The following is a 19,945-nucleotide window of genomic DNA, read 5'->3' as shown; positions in this document are numbered from 1 at the left end:
TGCAACCAAAAACTCTTTCGTACACGCTTCCCGTCTGTTCGGTTCCATGTATGTATTCTATATATTCATCATTTACCATTCCATCCGTTGTATAAATAGATCGCAAGAGCCGAGCTTTGTTACTACCAGTCTCTCATCAAGCCACGTTATCTAATGATACCCTCTGTGCGATCACTTCCCACCTATGATCGTCAACAAAGGTTGAAGTGACACTGTATCCCTGGCCATTGCGCTGAGATGTATAAACATATGCCATACAAAAGAGTGTAAGCTAAAGCTCTATCTCTCTATCTAGAAGGTTGTTAAAGTGTTTAAGTATGTAAAAGCCGCAACAAGTACAATGGAGAAAATATAGGGAAAACATAATCACTCACGCAAAGGGCAACGCCAAATATAAAGCTCCATATCCCGCCACAGGACCAAATCATAGATAGCTAGCTATGCCGTATCCCAATGGCAGCTAATTAAGCAGATGTCTAAGCAATCCCCCATCCGGTCATCAAGCCCAATGGCGAGCCCAAGATGACATCCTTCCCCGCAGCAAAACCAACAATCAAAGACACCTCGTCCACATCAATCAATCAATCAATCAATCAATCAATCAATCAATCAAGCCCCCGCGCCCTTCTCCGCCTCTCTAGCAAGAAACTTCAAAAACCCCTGGCAAAGCCTGACAAGCCGGGCATAAATCACCTCAAACCCTTCCTTGCCTCCATAATACGGATCCCCCACCACCTCCCCCTCGCCAGGCTTCGCCGTCACGCTCCCATCAGACGAGAAATCGCCAATGAGCCTGACCTCCGCAATCTTCGCGCCTGCCCCTTCCGCCTCCGCCTCCGCATCGTCTTGGCCATTCTTTTTGTCTCCCCGAACAGCCCGCCGTCGCTCGTACGCTAAGTTCTCCAGATTCTCGCTGTCCATCGCGAGTATGTAGTCGAAGGCGAAGAAATCCTGCTTCTTGATCTTGCGCGCGGCGTGGGTGTAGGTGGTGATACCGTGGTTGCGGAGGGTGGACATGGTGCGTGGATCTGGCGGGGAATTGGTGTGGTATGCGCCGGTGCCGGCGGAGTCGATTGTGGAGAATGCTAGCTCGGGGGGCGCAGCGGCGGTTGTTATCTGGTGGCGGAAGATGGCTTCGGCCATGGGGGAGCGGCCTGGTAAACGGGGCCCGGAATGGGTGTTAATGTTAGCTGGTTGTGTTGTGGGAAGTAGCGGGGAGACTTTTGGCCGGATGGCGGGGGCGTACAGATGTTTCCAAGACAGACGAAGAGCACTGAGATGGGCTTTGGCTCCGCCGGGTTAGCCGTGGTGGGGTTTGTCGCGGCCATTTCGGAGTTGGCTGACTATGGGATGTCTGATTTCCTGAGGTATGGAGCACTACGAGGTTCCCTTGTGTACAGTAAAAGCGGTAGTTATGTGAGGTTGGGTTGCGGTGTATGATTGTTGATCACGGTGAGGAGAACAGATGCTGGTAGCCGCGGGGAAATTCATCCCCGCGCCGCCGTTATCTTATCAATGAGTACTGTCAAACAACACAGCAAACTGGTGATATCCAGCAAAGGCACCACTTGCTGAGTACTCAAGAATTCATTCAGCTGCTAATTATTATCTAAGGATTGTCGTAGTGTTTCATGATTTATATGATAAATAGATTTAGAATAGAGTGTATATAAAGCAAGAGTCCTCTGAGTTGCGAAAGAGATCAGAGCACTAGCCGGTAAATCAAGTCGATCGTTATTCTACTTCGAAAGCCGGACGCATTTCGTCTTGTTCGTGTCCATATGTACATACATAGATGTATAGAGGCGCAGAGCGGTTACCTTGCCGCGAAATATCAACTCCTCCATCAACGATGGAGGAATTGACCTCAGAAATCATCTGCCTATCAAATGGCTGCACCACATCCTCCTCTGATCAAATTCAAGCCACTGGACACTGGGGGTTTGGCAGCTGGATGCTTGAGTTATTCGGCCAGTTCCTGTCAAGGCTTACTATGGCGGAGCACCCTGGCGTCTGTATCATGGAGCACGACCTTGGCTGTGAATACTAGTCCCGGCTTTTCCATATAGCTTGGTAATCACTATGACTGTCTTTAGCCACTTCCCTGGCAGCCCTCTTCTCAATGTGGTGACTTTGCGCTTAGTTGTAGGAATCCATCGCCTTGTCCATTGCTCCTCTCTCCCCAGACACATTCGCAGCCGCTGGCCTTGTCTATCGAGGGATCGAGCATCACTCCTCTCCAAGTCTCTGATAAGGATAATAGCAATGATTATCCTTTGCGGCAGTGAAAATGATATAAAAGGATAGCTGTGCGGTCCGCATTTCTTTGGTTCTTCTTTCTCTCTTCCGCCTGTTCCCATTTCCTTCTTGCCCTGTTCTTGTAATTTGAGTAACTTGGGCGAAACACAAAGCACACTCACCATCTCCCGCCCGTTAGGCCACCATTGACATCACGACGGTGGGCAACATGCGTGTTGCCCGCTCACTCCTTGGGATGCATCACCTAACCCTTCACACTGCACGGTTTGCGATCTAGAATATCAGGGCGCATGTTTAGGAAGGGGATGGGATATGACATTTTTCAGCATAGCACAGACACTGCTAAATTCAATGCTCTCCATTCTGCCCTCTATCTAATAGGAATCAACATCTGCAGCCATAACTCACGTCTTGAACATGGTGAGTGGCTGAGAATCTTCCTCGTCGAATACATATAGAAATTCAAACCTCGTAGCAATACCATCACATCCCAGGCCTGAGAATCAAATATGAGGGGAGATTTAAAAAAAAAAAAAAGAAGAAGAAGGTACCAAACAGCTTACATGAAGCGAATGCCGACCATCCAACGCCCACAAGCCCCGACACTTTCGATATCTTGAAATGCGCCGTGAGTCGCCATCGGATTCCTCATCGTCTTGAGTTTCCTCGACAGGCTTCAGAGTGGACGCTCCACTTTTGTTTTTGTCCATGTGCGGTTCGGACGATGCGTTAGAGCCATGCGTACATCCATACGGATAGTGAGGAGAAGTTGGAATCCTGGGGGGTTTTCTTTCAAGGATGGCAGTGCATCCGCCATATCCTTTGAAAGTTGAAACGCAGTCCACGGCGTAGTCCCTCGTAGTCCCTCTTGGCCGTCTGTGGTGTGGCGCGGCATGACCATACTGCCAAGCTAGCCAATCCCCGAGCCACGATGGCTGACGACTTCTAAGCGCTGGAAATTTATATGGGAATGGAATCCGGTGACTCTTACCTTCAGGGATGGAGCGCAATGCCAGCCATATACGGAGTAATAAATTCATAGTTTTCAGAGGATTTCAGAGAGACTACGGATCTGTAAATATTTTCCGCATGCAAGGCCGAGTATCCACTACGCCCAATCCTGACTGGTCCAACACTCCTGCGCTGAACAGGAGCTGTTATTTTTAGCCTGAAGCAGACCATCCCTGCAGCTAACCGTCTGTTCGAGTCTTTGTTAGCTGGTGCTCTCGGTTGGTTCACTTGGTTGACTGGAGTCTGCCCATCATCCGGCGTCGTTGCGACAACCCTCGCTTTGGCAGCTTGGCCTGCATCGCGCTAAATAGCCAGCCGTGCCAACTGCTTGCGTCAATCTTTTTTTTAATTTTTATTTTTTGAATGCTCCGAGTGTCTGATATGTCCTGTTGTTGGAATTGAAATCAGTAGCTATTCTTTTCGGAAGTAATCCATCTTTGTCTCATCGATAATTCTCCGCTCAATAACTACCTAACCGACGAAGCCCAGCACACGAAACCTTGTCTCGTCAAGCTAAGGTTCCCCCCGTTCGACCCCCAGTACCCGCTCCAAAGTGCCAACCCCGAACAAGAGAATCCAGAAAGCTAGCTGCCTTGTCGCCAGAGATCAGGGATAGAGTAGAGGGAGGGTGAAGAGAAGCAGAAGAGCAGGATGTCGTACAACCGACTCGGTCAGTCCATATCCCTCTCCAGCGTTGCTGTCTCCTGTGGTTGTCATTGTTGCCATGGCTGTGATTGTTGTTGTTATTGTTGGTGGTGGGGGGGATAAGCTTCGCAATCAACCCCTGGTTCGGTGGTTCCTCGCCGTCCAACGTCACCAGCAGAGCCGCGCAACCATCCGGTCCGAGTTCAAAATCTCACGACGTCACCGTAGGGTGATGTCGACTCCCTCAACTATCCCCCATCCACTCGCTGCTGTCTCCCTCAGCGCTTCATTCGTTTGATTGAGCGTCTCTCGTTCCATGCTGTTACTGCATGACTTTCTTGCCCCTCGTTCACTTTTACCCTGCATCATCTATCATCATCTGTTGCCCTTAGCCAAGTACTATCTTTTGCCAGTGGAAAGCACCAGGCGGGGAGTACCCGAAGCTGACAATCGCTCTATTCTAAGACCCTTCGCAGGACGATGATCCTCATGATCTCGGAATGAATCCAAATCGGCCGGACCCCAATCGCATCCCGTCGCCGGGCAGGCCGTTTCATGGCTACCAGTTGGAGGACACTCCATCCAGACCATATGGACACCTGGAAATGCCTTCAGCAGACCGACTGGCTGACCAACCAACTGTAAACCACCCACACGCTTATGGATATATTTGTGCTTCCAGGAACCGTTGATTCAGGGCACATGCTGACTGGTTTGCCACTTATACAGTACTCGGTAGAGAATATAGACAACTCCTACGGCCATAACGAAGCCTACGAAATTGCCCACCCGTATCGACATTCTCCTTTTATGCGCACAGAATATTCAATCTCACCCGAAGCTCATCATGACGCATACTACACCCAGCCATACCAGCCCACTGCCTCGCCATCCGACTATGAAGGGAGCCACATTCCCTCGCAGACTCCACAGCCTTATCAGGACGACGAGGTGCCCATTTTGCAACAACGACATGATTCATACGGCCCAAATTCTGGGTTGACGGCATTTGAGGAGGCTGCCATTGCCCCTACTCCCAGCCCCGCACCCATTAGAAGATGGAAGACGGTGAAAGAAGTCCAGTTGTTCAACGGCAATTTGGTCTTGGATTGCCCCATCCCACCGAAGCTGCTGAGCCAGGTAAACCATGCAGCACCACCCGAGCGCGATGAATTCACCCATATGCGCTACTCTGCAGCGACTTGTGACCCAGCCGACTTTTACAATGAGCGTTTCACACTTCGTCAGAGGCTATTCACAAAACCCAGACACACGGAACTGTTCATTGTGGTGACTATGTACAACGAAGATGACTTCCTCTTCGCAAGGACTATGATTGGCGTATTTAAAAACATCGAGTACATGTGCTCGCGAACCAACAGTAAAACTTGGGGGAAGGAGGCGTGGAAAAAAATCGTTGTCTGCGTTGTCAGCGACGGACGTGCCAAAATCAACCCGCGAACTAGGGCTGTCTTGGCTGGGTTAGGCGTTTATCAAGATGGGATCGCCAAGCAACAAGTCAATGGCAAAGATGTTACTGCACACATATACGAGTATACAACGCAGATAGGCATGGAACTGAAAGGCAACCAAGTCCATCTGAAGCCGCGGTCTGGAGTCCCTGTTCAGATGATTTTCTGCTTAAAGGAGAAGAATCAAAAGAAGATCAACTCCCATCGATGGTTCTTCCAGGCCTTTGGTCGCGTTCTTGATCCCAATATCTGTGTGCTTCTCGATGCTGGAACCAAACCAGGAAGGGACTCTATCTACCACCTGTGGCGCGCTTTCGACTTGCAACCCATGTGTGGGGGCGCCTGTGGGGAGATCAAAGCCATGTTATCCCATGGAAAGAAGCTGATCAACCCCCTGATAGCTGCGCAAAATTTCGAGTACAAAATGAGCAACATTCTTGACAAGCCACTGGAATCCTCTTTTGGGTTTATCTCCGTGCTTCCCGGCGCGTTTTCCGCCTATCGATATGTGGCGTTGCAGAATGACAAAAATGGCCAAGGGCCCCTGGAGAAATATTTTGCTGGCGAGAAGATGCACGGCGCAAACGCTGGCATCTTCACGGCGAATATGTACCTGGCAGAAGATCGGATCCTATGTTTCGAACTCGTCGCCAAACGCAACTGCCAATGGATCCTACAATACGTCAAATCATCCACCGGCGAGACCGATGTCCCTGACCGAATGGCCGAGTTTATTCTCCAACGCCGTCGTTGGTTGAACGGAAGCTTTTTCGCAGCTGTCTATTCCATTGCACATTTCTATCAGGTCTTCCGGAGTAACCATAGCGCTACACGGAAATTCATGTTCATGATTGAATTCATTTATCAAACGATTAATATGTTATTTGCTTGGTTTGCTATTGTAGGTTTTTTTTCTTCCTCCTTCTATAGGGGTGATTTATCGATAGTCAAGCACCTGTTGACCCCTTCCTTAGGGTAATTTCTTCCTAGTCTTCCACATCCTCACCAAGTCCCTCGGTGCCGCAAGTCTGCTAGGAAACGCCGGGCGCATCCTCGGAGTGGTATTCGAATGGCTCTACCTCGCAACGCTCTTGACATCCTTTATACTGGCTATGGGAAATCGGCCCCAGGGTTCGAACAAGTTCTACATGACCATGGTCTATTTCTGGATTGGGATCATGATATATCTCACATTTGCCGCCATTTTCATAACCGTGAAATCGATCCAGGCCGAGACGATGGATGGCAAATTTAGCTTGTCATCAATTTTTAGTAACCACCAGTTCTTCTCTATGATTGTGTCACTCATGTCGACGTATGTGCTGTGGATTGTTGCGTCGCTACTTTTCTTTGATCCTTGGCATATGTTAACCTGCGTAAGAAAACCCATCGTTTCCTCTACTCCCAAAATGAAAATCACTAACTATACTAGTTCCTTCAATACATCCTCCTCACCCCAACATACATCAATGTCCTAAACATCTACGCCTTCTGCAACACCCACGACATAACCTGGGGCACCAAGGGCGATGACAAAGCCGAGAAGCTCCCTTCCGCTAACCTAAAACCCTCAGGGAAAGTCGACGTTGCCATCCCACAAGACGATGGCGACTTAAACGCCCAGTATGAAGCCGAGCTAGCCAAATTCGCCTCAAAGCCGCCCAAGGAAGTACGTGCATTCTCTGACGAGGAAAAGCAGGAGGACTATTACCGCGGTTTCCGGTCCGCGGTGGTTCTTGTGTGGATCTTTTGTAACTTTGCGCTTGCGGCAGTTGTGCTGAGCGCAGTAGGGTTGGAGAGGATTAATCCGGACAATACCTCCGGGGAACAACGGAGTACGATATATATGGCTGTGGTGCTGTGGAGTGTTGCCGGATTGTCACTGTTTAGGTTCGTTGGGGCAATGTGGTTTTTGATTACGAGGCTGGTGAGTTTTAGTCTTTTCTTTTCCTTCCCTACTTTTCCCCCTTTACTCTCTTGTTGCGCGTTATTCTCCTATCCTCTCCATTTTCTCACGTTGGGAGTCCACATATGCTAACAGCGCGGTCTCTTCCTTTTCTGGACAAATTATAGTTCCGTGGTGTGTGAGAAGGCAGTACCTTCTCTCTTCTCCTTTTTAGGTCTTTATTATGCCTTTATTTCGCAAGCGAGAAAGCGGAAACTACATACACCCACGCCAACACCCTCAGGTCATCCTCCCTATAATCTCCTCTTTCCCCCTTTCTTCCACATCTCTACCTCCTGTCTTCCGCTTAAGACATCACCACGATAAACCAGCCACGCAACGACTGCCATCAGAACCACGGGTTCCATATTTCTTTAATTTATGTTTATTCTGAGCGAAACGAAAAATTAATGAAATTTGACCCAAAAAATCAATACTACACCCCTCGCGCCAATGCCACATCGTCGCATTAGTTAAACCTAGTGCTTTTGTTCCGCCGATTTTACTTGACGATTAACCCCACCCCTCGCCTGAGTTTTGGTGCGGTTTGGTTTCTGTTTCCGTTTCCTTTTTCTGTCGTTGTGCGGTTATTCCCCCCTCCCTCCCCTCTCCCGCCTTCTTCTTTTACGGAATGTGATAGATCTACAACGACGATATGTTAATCATAGAATCAACCGTGAGCGTCTATTATCTCCCCTTTGTTCTTTTGTTTGTGACGATATCCCCAACACGCAGATATATATGTATACCTCGCCTCTTTTTCCAGGTTTTTACTCATTTCGTTTTCGGATATTACTTTTTTCTATTGTTGATTTTCCCTGATTTTGTCTCGTTTTTTATTTTTAGTTTTAGTTTTTTTTTCCGTTCCTGTATCTCTATTCATGATGTATGTATGCATGTATGAAATATGTTTGGACGAAATATGCTGTTGTATGATGTGTGGAATGTGGAATGAAGGTGCTCCTTTAATGTTAATATCCTTAACGATACTCATGTCTCATGTCTCTCTTCATTCTACATATATATAGAATGCTAAGTATGAGTGCGAGAGAGTGTATCCATATGCCAAAATAGATGTGTATTACAGCACTATTGAACGAGCTTCAAAATTCCTGAAAGATTAGGTTGGATAATTAGCTCTAAAGTAAGACTCTGAGAGATACAGGAAAACGTACCTAGAAGAAATATGGTTACAGAGTGTACTTAGTATGAGTTGGGCAGACCTCAAAAATATTTCACAACTCCAACTTTGAACCCCTGCCCGTGATTGAATGTTTGAAAGAAACCCACTGACAAGATTTTCCAGCCAAAGATTTGTAACCTCAAGCCCGTTCAACTGCTCTCCCTCATATCGCTGGTGAGCACTTTAGTGCAAGAGATGGAAGAAACAGCGACGGAATTAGACGGGGTCAGCCCAGCCGAGATTGTTTTTAGAGAGAAGCTTTTTGCATCCGACTACTCTGAAATATTCCTTGTGACGGTTCGAGGACAACAATGTGTCATGAAAGTGGTGAGCAAATATCATCATCGTCATCGTCATCCTCAAAATTAACTATTCGGTCGATTAATTGTGAATTCGACAGCATGCAGGACGAGGTCCAAGACGCTACTACGAGCCCACTGATCGTGAGCTAGATATCCATGTCCTTGAATCAACAGCTTACCGTCGCCTGAAGGCCTGGGGCCTCTGCGACAAAGGGATCATTCCTCGATTTCTAGGGACCATGGACAAGTTTGATCCAAGGGCATGTCAACCTCATCTGAACATGTTCCTGGAAGACGAATACCCACCCAGTGCCCTATTCCTAGAGTACATCCCCAATCTTGAAATGCTTCATCTGCACAACTACACAGAGGCTCGCATGGACAATTTTATTGAGGGGCTACGTGAAATACACAAAGCGGGGGTTTTACACCATGATGTAAAGCCTCGGAATATGCTTATCGTCAAGGATGACCCCAACCCTGACCGGGTTGTTTGGATTGATTTTGACCGGGCACAGACTTATGATATACACCTGATGACGGAGAGGCAGAAGACGTTCATTGCTGAGGAGCAAGAAATAGTGGAATCGTACAAAGTGCTTATGGTATGTGGATTACCATTTCCCTCCTGTCATTAATTCGCATGCACTGACTTTGCTAATTTTACATTTTAGGAAGAAGATGTTCGAGTTGGCAAACTGGACCAAATGTATCTTGTCTACTGCACTTAACTAGCTTTTCACTCCTCCTCATCATTCAAGTATAATTATAGGTATAGAGATAAGCATGCAAAGTTCTTACCTTACGGATAGAAGAGTGAAGCTGTGCTATATGACAGGCTCTGAGATTCCAAGGGCCTTTTTGCATATTGAGCTAATCTCAGTGATACTTGAGAGCTGGGGCAACAAAGAGCTACCCTTCAATCACAACCATCAAGCGATCGTATACCGCAGAACATTTTACTACCTCACTAGGTAACAAAGGATAAGCTTGAAGGCATCGTCAAGTTTATCAGGCATTGTTAGGGTGAGCATACCGTGTCTTGTTCGCACGGCCCAGCCGCGAACAGAGGACGATAAGGTCGATTGGCACGAAGCACTCAATGTCGTTCTTTTCCCCCGCTGAATTGTATAGTGCGTACCTCACTACGTTAAGTACCTCCAAAGTTTCGCCTTGCGCAAGGTAACCTTTCTAAAGTATATAGCCTTCTGCCGTGAGCCTTGTCTGAGCGGTGGTCTCCCCGTCACCCTTTGGACCGGCGAAGCCAGGCAAAACGCATCGCTGCGGTAATGCGTCTGGCACATGCGGTCCTCGGTTCTTCTTGGTTCTGTTAGTATGAGACTGATGGAGAAAAGATATCAAAAATGATAGACGCTGTTGGATGATCCTTTAATATTGGCTATTGAAGCGACACTGTTGTCTCTTGAACGAAGGTAATTCCACGTAATAAGCGAAGATTGAAAAGTACTATGTTAGTAGGATTGATATGCAAGATGGTCATTCGAAAATATGTATATATAATAGTCAGCTATGAAGCATTTCTTGCACTAACCCGGATCAGGAAGCCCTGATAACTAAACTACCAAAGTCCAACATCTCAAATTAGTTACTAGTATTTTCAACGGCAACATACACAATGAATTCCAGCGACACTCCCGCCGCGGAAACGCCCCCAAGCATCTTCAATTATGTGCTCAGCTTCCTCCTAGTCGGCGTCGCCTGGGGCTTTACAACCCCCTTCATCCGGCGCGCAGCGGTCGACTTTAACGCTCGCAACGAGCAGAAAGCGCAGACGCAGAAAGAACAGGATGCCGCCTCCAGCTCTAGCCCGAGCTCATGGGCAATGCAGAAGCTTCTCTCCCTGTCGAGGACGGCTGCAAATCTCCTGCGGACTCCTGGCTATACCGTGCCATTGCTGCTGAATCTCACGGGGAGTGTGTGGTTTTTTCTGCTGGTTGGGAAGCATGGTATGTACGAGTTATTGTTGTTTATATGATATATATGTATGTATGTATGTATGTATGTATGTATATTCTCGCCGGAAACTATTTTTGAGGGTCTTTCTACTTCCTGTAGAAAAACCACTGTATATCTACATACATCGCCTTTGATGGCCCTTGGCGATATCGGCTCGTATACTTAGACCACTCCTGCTCTGGCTGATCTTTCATTTTCCTTCTTTTCTTCCACTTCGATATTCGCAGAACTTAGCCTCAGCGTCCCCATCACAAATTCGATGGCGTTCCTCTTTACCGTGCTGGGGGAGTGGTGTGCTGAGGGGAAGGTGATATCGAAATGTGAGTTTCTGATCAGGAATCCCACCCACCCCATCTCCCCAACCGCTTTTTCCAATAGTCTTTTCCGACTCGCTAACTCCCTTTTGTGCTGGGATGAAGCAACGTGGCTGGGCATGTTTATGGTGCTGGGTGGGATTGCGCTATGTGTCCATTCCAAGACGCAGTGATATGTGTACAGTAATGTAGGCGTTCCGGCACTTAAGGTCAGAAGAATGCCTTTTTCTTCTTCTTTGATTATGTTTGAAATTTAGCCTAATACACAATCCTCTTGCTATGTGTATTCAAACCCCTTGTCACTTTGAAACTGAACTCTTTAATTTTGGTTTTGATAAAGAATTATGAAACTGTTTTACAGAGATGTTTTTAAGCCCAAACCAGCCTTTCAACTGAGACCTGAGTAAAATTAATCCTTTACCCCTTTCCACAGCCACAACCACCACCGCCTCATCCTCCGGCTCCTCCTCCTCCTTCGCTGTTCCCCTTGGCCGCCTGCCCTTTTGCAATTCATTCACAGCCTTATTTTGCTAAATTCTACAAACGAATCCAGTCATGTTCCAGCAGCTCAGCCGCGGACTTTCGACATGCTGGATCAATTGCAAGCATGCCTTTAAGAAAATCAATAAAAACCGGGACCTCGGCATCGGGCATATCAATGGGTTTTAGGAATGGCTTTGTTTTGCCGTTTACCAAGCGTTCAAGGCTGGTGGCCTCCATGTTAGGAATGCGGATAAAGTTTCCTAGAGTTAAGACATATTAAAATGGTGGTGATAAAATACGAAACCAGATACTGGTAGGATTGCCTTACCTTGCTTATCGAAAAAGTGTGCTGCGCGATGGCCTTTTGCTATGAAGTGGGATGGGAATTGACCAAGGATCTCAATCATTCTTGCGAGATGGTCGTCTTCAGCTGTCCATATACCCCCTGACGACGCTTCCCCAGAGAAAAGCACTATTCCTTGCACAAACTCCATAACCTGTTCCAGTTTATAGTCAGAATGTAACTGCGATGCAAAGTTTTCGTCAAACAGGGGGGCTCTTACAAGACATCCAAGACTCCATATATCCACACCAGAATCCCAGGGGGCGCCTATTGTTACCTCCGGAGCCCTCAGGGCAGGTGACTGGATTAAATCTGACAGATGCTTTTCCTTCCACGATGCTATAATCATAATAGTAAGTTTCAATGTACTGTACATGTATCAAGGCGACAGAAATAGCCTACTTACCGACGCCGAAATCGATTATCCTAATATGGAAATTTTGTGTTTCCGAGATGAGCGGTGTGGAAATAACCTCTCGAAGAGGCGCACCACATTGAGAGTCAACCCGTACGGGAACTTCTGACAAATACTGGGACACAGTGCTGCTTGAATTATCCAGCTCTAGAAGAATATTTGTTGGCTTCAGATCTATCCAACCATTAACAGCACAGGAGAGATGTCAGCATCAGAATGAACATCTGGAAAATCGATAATAATATAATATGCCATACCAGTATGAATGATACCACACTCCCTGTGAAGAAAGTCGAGCCCCAGAAGAAGCTGCCGTGTGATTCCTTTCACAGCCTGTACAGGTAATTTCCCATCTTCGTACCTTGCAGCTTGGAAGCCCAGGTGATGTCCGAGCACATCAAATACAAGGCAAACATGCTCTCCATTGGGTCCTGTATGCTTGAATTGCTCAAGAAGATGAGACACGTAGTTGCAGCCCGGGTGGGAACTTTGGTTAGAAATTTCGGATATTCGTGAGAGGATCTCTCTCTCAAAGATGTCATGCGGGCCACCATAACAGTCAGCCCTTAGCACCTTGAGCGCTACATATTTCTCATGTCCGGAATCTCTGGCTAGCCAAACTGTGGAATATTGGCCGTATCCCAGCTTACGCAGGATGGTGTATTGGCCATGATGGAAGGTGTCGCCTAGGGAGATAGGATGAAATCCGCCAATTCGGTAATAATCTGGCTCCTCTGTCACCGTGGAAGGTTTGGCACGCTCCAGCGATGCCACTTGAGAAGGTATCCCAAAGAACTTCGAGATTCGAGATCGAAATGGGATCAAGAGCCCTCTCAATGAACTCGTCATCTTCTTGAAAGCAGTGCAAGGTCGCGAGGCCAAGGTTTCGTAGGTGGGTGCTCACCCAATAGAGTTACGCAATGCTCGAAAATGCCAGTACGGGGGAGGAATGGCTACAGAAAGCCGTAACAGAAACCAGCGCCTGCGACAGAACATAAGATGGGCCCGAAACCAAGTTGCCCACAGAGTTTGATGGTGAGTTTGATGGTGATAGCAGCTTCGAAGGAATGCCCCGAAGAGATGGGTTGGGCTCATATGTCTAGACTCCCTCCATGGTGAAGATAGGGGGTTCGGACATGGCACTCCTTTCACCCCTTTCACGCACACTTGTTCGTGTGTCGTTGCATCTTGGATACTTGCCTGAAGCACGCATCAGGGGTTGGACTCTCGGGACGGAGAAACTTATACGCCGACAGCACTCTGATTGGCTATATTGGGTGCAGAAACACAGATGCACACTGTCTGTGATTGGCTGTAGGCCCTGCCTCGTAATATCTGAGTCATCCATGGGGATATATAGATCGCGTCAATTATCCCACGAGAGGCAGAGAGAAGGCCGACGAGATATTTTCTCAAGGGAAGAGACGTCAGGATTATATACGAAGAGTATAGTACCAGTGCTAATTGAAGCGCGCCCTTTTCAAACGGTTTACGCTAATACGTTTCATCAGGCCCTTTTGAAAGCATCAGCACTGCTTCTCGAGCTATGGGCAGTTGAGCCCGAAGGAGCTTACTTATATCAACACTGGGTTATATGTTTATGATAACCGTATGCATGAGGACGGGGGATTACCTTGACAGCATTTATTAAACGACAAAGAAACAACATCCCAAACACTATCTCTATTGCGCTCAAATCACAAAGCGCAATCAAGATGACAGCCTCCATGCGCTCCAGCATCTCCAGCACCTCCACGATCTCCAGCAGAAAGCGCGCCTCTCGCGCCTCCAACGCAAGATATTCGACAACGCCTAGCACAAACCCCAAAAGAACCCCTAAATCAACCCTTACCCAAACCAAGCTCACCCTCCCTTCAAAAACCCCTTCCAACATAAAGAAAAGCACCACCGCCCCTCTCCGCCCCTCTCACCCCGACCCCACCCTCACCCAAACCCTCAAGACCCTCTCAACCTACCCCTCCCTAACCCCCCACCAACGCAAAGTCTACCGCACCCTCCTCTCCGTTCCCCGCGGCCGCTGGACCACCTACGCCGCCCTGGCCGCGCACCTCTCCTCGTCTCCGCGCGCCATCGGCAACGCCATGCGCACAAACCCCTTTGCGCCCGCCGTGCCGTGCCACCGCGTCCTGGCGTCGGATCGCACCGTGGGCGGCTACAAGGGCAAGTGGGGCAATGGGGGCGATTATGCCACGGAGAAGACGGGGCTGCTGAAGGGGGAGGGTGTGGTTTTTGATGAGAAGGGAAGGGTGCTGGGAGAGTGTTTTGGGGGGTTTTGGGAGGTTAAGTGAGGGTGTGGCTAGTGAGGGGGGTATCCTTGGTTTTTCTCTTTTTTTGGGGAGAGGGGAAGAGGGGAGTGGTTTCGGGAAGTTATCCATGGATGTTATTATGCATTCTATATGCATGTGATCGAAGGGGGAGGGGAAAGGAAAAGGGGTTGAATTCTACCGGTACCCTTTGTTTTGTTCTTTTGTTCTGTTTTTCCTTTTTCTCTTTTTGTCAGGACTTGTTTACTTTACACCCTACCCAAGTTTGGCTGCATTTTTTTGGGTGTGATAACTTTTTTTATAAAAAGGAGAGAGAGTGATGGCTATTTCAACCCCATTTCAAGGGGTTAATACTCTGCTCACCCGCTCACCGTTATATAATATTCGTACATGTTGCCGTATAAAATGTAAACAGTAGGCAATCCCCATCCTTTCACTCTTGAATCATGCAACAGTCGTTGCGCATATAGCTAGACAACAGCCATTAAATCCTCTCGTCACACTTATTTAACATCTCACATCAATGTACTCCGTATGAAGAGTAAACATTTCCACACTAAGCAGATGAGAATGCCCTCAACATTGACTCTCGGGCCTGATCACACCTAAGCTGCCAATGCACATGCAGCGGGTTTACAAGGAGCACTGGAACAGTTGTCTCGATTTTCTAGAAAGCTTCTGTAAGATTCTGTATTGGAAGATATATATAGGTAAAATAAAAGATAACAGGCAAAATAGCAGAAGCAGGTCCAGTAAACCGAAGAGTGATGCAAACAAAAATATCCAAAACAGTAGACAGCAAAAGTGTACGCAAAGGTAACGTAAAATTACAAAAAAAAAAAGAGAGAGAGAGAGAGAGAAACGAGCGTAGAAGGGAAGAAATTGATGCTAGAAACGCGGAAACGTGAAAGGAAAAAATGAAAAATGAAAAAGAAAAATTGAAATAAAAATATACATAAACACTGAATAATCAAGACTATATCATACATTAAAAAACAAAGATGACAAAACAAAAATGGCGCATTCTGTACACACAGTATGTATATATATAGAAGTAAAATGCTGCGTAGAAATGGATAATAGAACCTTTCCTCTCCAAGAGGTAGATAAACACCGTTTCCAATCTGATGCTCGCTGTGTAAAGCATGGGGGAAGGAAATCTGTAAAGATCAAAGGAAAATAGATAGAAATGGATAGAAAAAGGCCAAGATTAAGTACGGCAATAATAATAGGCAAGAATAAAGATGACGAGAAGAGAATGAAACGCGCAAAACAAGAGGGGGCCTGGGGGAAGACGCAAACCAGCGCAGCTGAAAGTGACAAGGACTAAAGTATCATCCTTCAGAAAAGAGAATTGAGCGTTGCCGTCTTATTTAACCACCAACTGCCCTTTTCCCCATCATTTGTAGGTCTTCGAGAACCAGCTCGATACTAGGCAAAGTGGTGGAGAAATATATATAATATAGTGTTGGAAAGGGGCGTGGAAAAAGGTAATATTAGCGCGTATTAGCGGGAATATGGTGGGATGGATATTCGTGGCCATCCGTATAGATCGAGTATTGGAAAGGAAAAGAAAAAGAAGAGGCGGGCAGAGGAGGCCATCTAGCGATGTGTTTCTGGTTGCTGCGCGGAAGACTTGGAAGATCTCCGCTTGGCGACGGGCTCCTTGTGGTACTGGCGCAGGTGCTCGTTGAGATGGTCCTGGCGCGTGAAGCCCTGCTCACCTTTTCGCGAGCATTTGGGCTTTGGGCAGTTGAGTCTGACAGAGTCCGGGAAGTGGACGGTGGGGTAGTGGCGGCTGAGATCCGCGGAGCGGCTGAAACTGCTCTCGCAGCGCGGGTACATGCAGACGTATCTGCTGCCGGACCTGTAGTGCGAAGGAGATAACTTGTCAGTGTTGCCGTTCACTGTATTTCGAGGCGGTACGTATGTAGAGTTGTGTTTTATGTGTATTTGCTCCATTTTAATAAGATCCAGGGGAGGGACGTCGAGCATACCTTTCTAGCCCTGCACCTCTTGATGACTTTGACGGTGTTGTCGCGGGCTCTTCAGTGACCATTACATACTCTGGGCTAGCTGTTGAGCTAACGGAAGCTTGCCGTTGTTGTTGATACATTGGGTCTGTGAAACCTGCCGATGTCGTGGGGTGATGGATGCTGTAATATGCCGGGTGTTGTTGGTGCCCGCTGCTCGTAGAGATCATGCTTGATGCCGTCCTCGTGGAACTGTTGCTATCCGTTGACGAGGAGTAGGTCATGGCCGGTGCGATAGAGGTAGAAATTGGGTATTGTGTATGAGGCGTGTGATACTGGGCGGTTACGGCTTGGGTCAGATATGGGTTTTGGTAGTCTGTTACAGGCAACTCGCGACTCACGGAATTGCTATGGGGCTGTTGGTATTTGCGTGTATGAGCCATGGCAGCTGTTGTAGCTTTGAGAAGAATGCCAGATTCTAAGCAATGACTTTGTTTATGGATAGGAGGTGGTTGTTTGGCTTTGTGGGAGGTAGGTGAGTAAGGGGGGAGGGAAAAACGAGGTTGGAGAATGCGTGTGTATGTGTATATGATATAGAATTAAGTTGTTGTTGAAACTAACTTGAACACAAGGGATGAGATGACAACCCCAGTGGATGTATATATATCTTTTCCGATGCTGCAAGTATGCCTGCCACGGAGCATACATCACGGTTCCAGGTAGGGCTCAAACCTATGCCTCGTATTGCTCAACACGTGACATTGGGATGGAGACCAGGACCCTGATGATCGTGCTGGGACCAAACCACCAATCATTGGGGGGTCAAATTTTGAACCTGGTACTATAGCGAGAAAAAGTGATGCGAGCAATCTGAACCGTGCACACCGAAAAGTTCTCGCGGGGGACTGGTCTGAGAAGACAAAGCAAGAAACGATGACGCAGGACAAGTACATTGACTGCCACTTGGACTCGGTGCTTCAAAACAACCTCCACGTGGAAGATATTCGAAACACTGCCCCTTGGATTGGACTTTTTAACGTATCCATTGACGTAGGAAGCAGAGATTTTGATTTGAGAAAGAAAAGAAAATAAGCAAGAGGAGAGAGAAAGCTTTCTGTAATGCCCAATGGTAAAAGGCCACCAGCCCAAGCGGCGGTCAAGACCATCTTACCTGACGAATGCCCAGTTGGGTCGCCAAAGTGGGTGCCAGAACATACATTCCTGCAGCTCATACTGCGCAGCATTATTATCCACAAAGAAAATAATAATAATAATAATAACAATAATAATAACTAGGTAAGCGTAGCACACCATTCCAAGTAGGGAATATGGGAGCAAAGAGGGCAGCAGGAGAGTGTCAATGTTCTCTTTGCTATTTTTTGTCCCACATTGAAGTGACAGCCCTGTCCACTCGCCTCATTTTTTTCTTTTTTCCCCGGATATTAACAAAAGCGAAGATCCGGGTTTTGGTTAAAAAAAAGCGATCGGGTGCTCGGAACGGGCCGAAAAATGTTCGAATTAGTGCCAAGAGGAACCTGGTAGGTATCTAGAAGCCTTTTCCACCAATATCAGGCTGGATTGTTAGGCGGCCCACACGCAATGGCTGTCTTGACCGTTCTCCCGCCATAGAGTAGGTGTATACTCTGGACCGTTTTGAGTGGATAGAAACCCTGGCCAATTGGCTCCTCTTCCGGAAAAAAAAAAGTGTGTAGAATGACGACATTGGAAATGCAAGGGGTCAGGTCTCATTCTCGCAGATTGTTTCAGGTACTTTGGAGCAGAATGAAACATCATTTACTGTTGAGGGTCGGAGGCGCCTGAGAGGAAGAGCGTGGCCGGTTCCTGAAGTAGCGGGTGGTGGTCCTGTCACCAGCCCCAAGCTGGGTATCCCCCAGAGCTCAGTGCTGACAGCACCAGCAGCCTGAAGTGTGGCACCAAGCAGTCGTGGCGCCGTGAGACTGGTTGGATATGCTGGAAGGGCAGAAATTGCCAGGTTTGTTGCAGGATTGGTTGGATGTGGTGGGATGTTGTTGAGGAGTGTTCGGGAAAGGAGGCAAATAGAAGCGTAGCCGCAGCTTAGTCATCCGGCCCCTGTTTGGGTTTAGCGCCCTCAGGAGCAACTCCACAGCCTCACGTCGAACAACAACATCCACCAGGAGAAGGCAAACAACTAGCATGGTACGGCTGCCCGTTTTCCTGCGTCGACTAACTGGCTTTACCAAAACACATACATTTACTCTCACCTGGCAAAAGTGAGGCGTTGGGGTATTACCCCACTAGCTAATCCTACCATGCCGTCCCTGAGGTGTTCAAGCCTCAGGCTTCAACTCCATGCCGTCGTGGATAATTGCTGCGGTGTCAATATTCAATGACACCGTGCTGGGCATATGTACGTACACAACTACGTAGTTGTAGTTGTTATGCATACAACTGTCTCTCCGGAGAACGCTCGCATACACACGCACGCACTTACTACGTATGATGCGATTTCTTGAAACACGCGGCCCCTCCGTGAGTCTTGCATGCACCTTGAAATCCGGGATATCAATTGATAGGAACGGTACCTTAATTTCCTCCACGCTCTTCATGAGGACCGAACCGCCTACTGAGAATTTTCGTCCGAGTGGGCTGTGTCCAAGTTATTCGATTCCGGCCTGAGGAGTGCCCGTACCTTACAGATGGCCTGCATGTGCGCTTCACACTTTCTGTTTCATTCTCTTGGGGGGAGTTTCGGAGTAGTCCAAAATTGTACTATGTTTGTATGCTGATGCGGATCCTTCCAGCTGGGACCTCCCAGATGTTCATCTCCCATTTGAACTCTGTAGTTCACTATGAAACAAGAATATGTCTTCCCTTCATTGCTGGTGAGTGTCGCAGAAAGGTATTGGAGGGAAAGGGGAGTATACTTGATGTGGCCAACAGCAAGCCGAATAAATAATTACTATATCTATGCCCATCTGTCTAGATAGGCGTATCGGTCCCCTGCTCTTAAAACAGGTCATGCCGTTTGAATTACCAGAGTACCTAACTTAGACCAGAGTTGCTGATCTACAACAATGAAGCTGCTAATGAACTTGTCCCACGAACCCGATGAATGTGAACACTTATAATTATACCCTCTTAAGACGGTCTGCAGTAAGACTAACACTGGGCTACAGCCTCTACTTTTCCTTCGTTCCTGGACATGTAAGATACTTAAAATTTTTGTGATAGCTATGAAGACACGTAGATGTCTCCAGCATTTTCGCTTTGAAATCTGCTGTCATCGTTCGCCTACTATTTGTAGATAGCTCTCAAAACCTCCGATATGCATCTTATACTTTGACAGCACATAGGCA

At 47.5% G+C, this 19,945-nt stretch overlaps 9 protein-coding genes across 9 annotated transcripts; 5 read left to right on the top strand and 4 right to left on the bottom strand.

The window, feature by feature from the left end:
- Positions 1–539: 539 nt before the first annotated feature.
- On the bottom strand, positions 540–1,391 carry HCBG_08534 (phosphotyrosine protein phosphatase; the record flags this gene model as incomplete). Its single annotated transcript, XM_045435583.1, has 2 exons — positions 540–1,154; positions 1,247–1,391. 2 exons carry the CDS (start codon positions 1,326–1,328, stop codon positions 610–612), a joined length of 627 nt encoding a protein of 208 aa, XP_045283683.1.
- Positions 1,392–2,018: 627 nt separating this feature from the next.
- On the bottom strand, positions 2,019–3,160 carry HCBG_08533 (uncharacterized protein; the record flags this gene model as incomplete). Its single annotated transcript, XM_045435582.1, has 4 exons — positions 2,019–2,372; positions 2,487–2,532; positions 2,668–2,755; positions 3,013–3,160. The coding sequence occupies 4 exons, from the start codon at positions 3,158–3,160 to the stop codon at positions 2,019–2,021; spliced, it is 636 nt and encodes a 211-aa protein (XP_045283682.1).
- An 834-nt stretch (positions 3,161–3,994) lies between these two features.
- On the top strand, positions 3,995–7,659 carry HCBG_08532 (chitin synthase; the record flags this gene model as incomplete). Its single annotated transcript, XM_045435581.1, has 5 exons — positions 3,995–4,144; positions 4,645–6,288; positions 6,362–6,763; positions 6,820–7,314; positions 7,429–7,659. The coding sequence occupies 5 exons, from the start codon at positions 3,995–3,997 to the stop codon at positions 7,657–7,659; spliced, it is 2,922 nt and encodes a 973-aa protein (XP_045283681.1).
- A 554-nt stretch (positions 7,660–8,213) lies between these two features.
- On the top strand, positions 8,214–9,548 carry HCBG_08531 (uncharacterized protein; the record flags this gene model as incomplete). The annotated part of the gene is made up of 4 exons (XM_045435580.1): positions 8,214–8,222; positions 8,639–8,842; positions 8,916–9,422; positions 9,492–9,548. The coding sequence occupies 4 exons, from the start codon at positions 8,214–8,216 to the stop codon at positions 9,546–9,548; spliced, it is 777 nt and encodes a 258-aa protein (XP_045283680.1).
- Positions 9,549–10,453: 905 nt separating this feature from the next.
- HCBG_08530 (uncharacterized protein) lies at positions 10,454–11,281 on the top strand (the record flags this gene model as incomplete). The annotated part of the gene is made up of 2 exons (XM_045435579.1): positions 10,454–10,784; positions 11,022–11,281. 2 exons carry the CDS (start codon positions 10,454–10,456, stop codon positions 11,279–11,281), a joined length of 591 nt encoding a protein of 196 aa, XP_045283679.1.
- Positions 11,282–11,645: 364 nt separating this feature from the next.
- HCBG_08529 (serine kinase) lies at positions 11,646–13,198 on the bottom strand (the record flags this gene model as incomplete). The annotated part of the gene is made up of 4 exons (XM_045435578.1): positions 11,646–11,851; positions 11,920–12,088; positions 12,155–12,273; positions 12,607–13,198. 4 exons carry the CDS (start codon positions 13,196–13,198, stop codon positions 11,646–11,648), a joined length of 1,086 nt encoding a protein of 361 aa, XP_045283678.1.
- An 866-nt stretch (positions 13,199–14,064) lies between these two features.
- Positions 14,065–14,658, top strand: HCBG_08528 (6-O-methylguanine DNA methyltransferase; the record flags this gene model as incomplete). Its single annotated transcript, XM_045435577.1, has 1 exon — positions 14,065–14,658. One exon carries the CDS (start codon positions 14,065–14,067, stop codon positions 14,656–14,658), a length of 594 nt encoding a protein of 197 aa, XP_045283677.1.
- A 1,578-nt stretch (positions 14,659–16,236) lies between these two features.
- HCBG_08527 (uncharacterized protein) lies at positions 16,237–17,050 on the bottom strand (the record flags this gene model as incomplete). Its single annotated transcript, XM_045435576.1, has 2 exons — positions 16,237–16,501; positions 16,632–17,050. The coding sequence occupies 2 exons, from the start codon at positions 17,048–17,050 to the stop codon at positions 16,237–16,239; spliced, it is 684 nt and encodes a 227-aa protein (XP_045283676.1).
- Positions 17,051–17,726: 676 nt separating this feature from the next.
- Positions 17,727–18,781, top strand: HCBG_08526 (uncharacterized protein; the record flags this gene model as incomplete). Its single annotated transcript, XM_045435575.1, has 5 exons — positions 17,727–17,806; positions 17,914–17,963; positions 18,060–18,145; positions 18,481–18,600; positions 18,713–18,781. The coding sequence occupies 5 exons, from the start codon at positions 17,727–17,729 to the stop codon at positions 18,779–18,781; spliced, it is 405 nt and encodes a 134-aa protein (XP_045283675.1).
- Positions 18,782–19,945: the final 1,164 nt, after the last annotated feature.

The sequence above is a fragment of the Histoplasma capsulatum genome (assembly GCF_000150115.1).
Source record: "Histoplasma capsulatum G186AR genomic scaffold supercont2.16, whole genome shotgun sequence".
Lineage (NCBI taxonomy): Eukaryota > Fungi > Ascomycota > Eurotiomycetes > Onygenales > Ajellomycetaceae > Histoplasma > Histoplasma capsulatum.
Note: the sequence above shows the minus strand (reverse complement) of the source record. Positions and strands in the feature narration are given on the sequence as shown.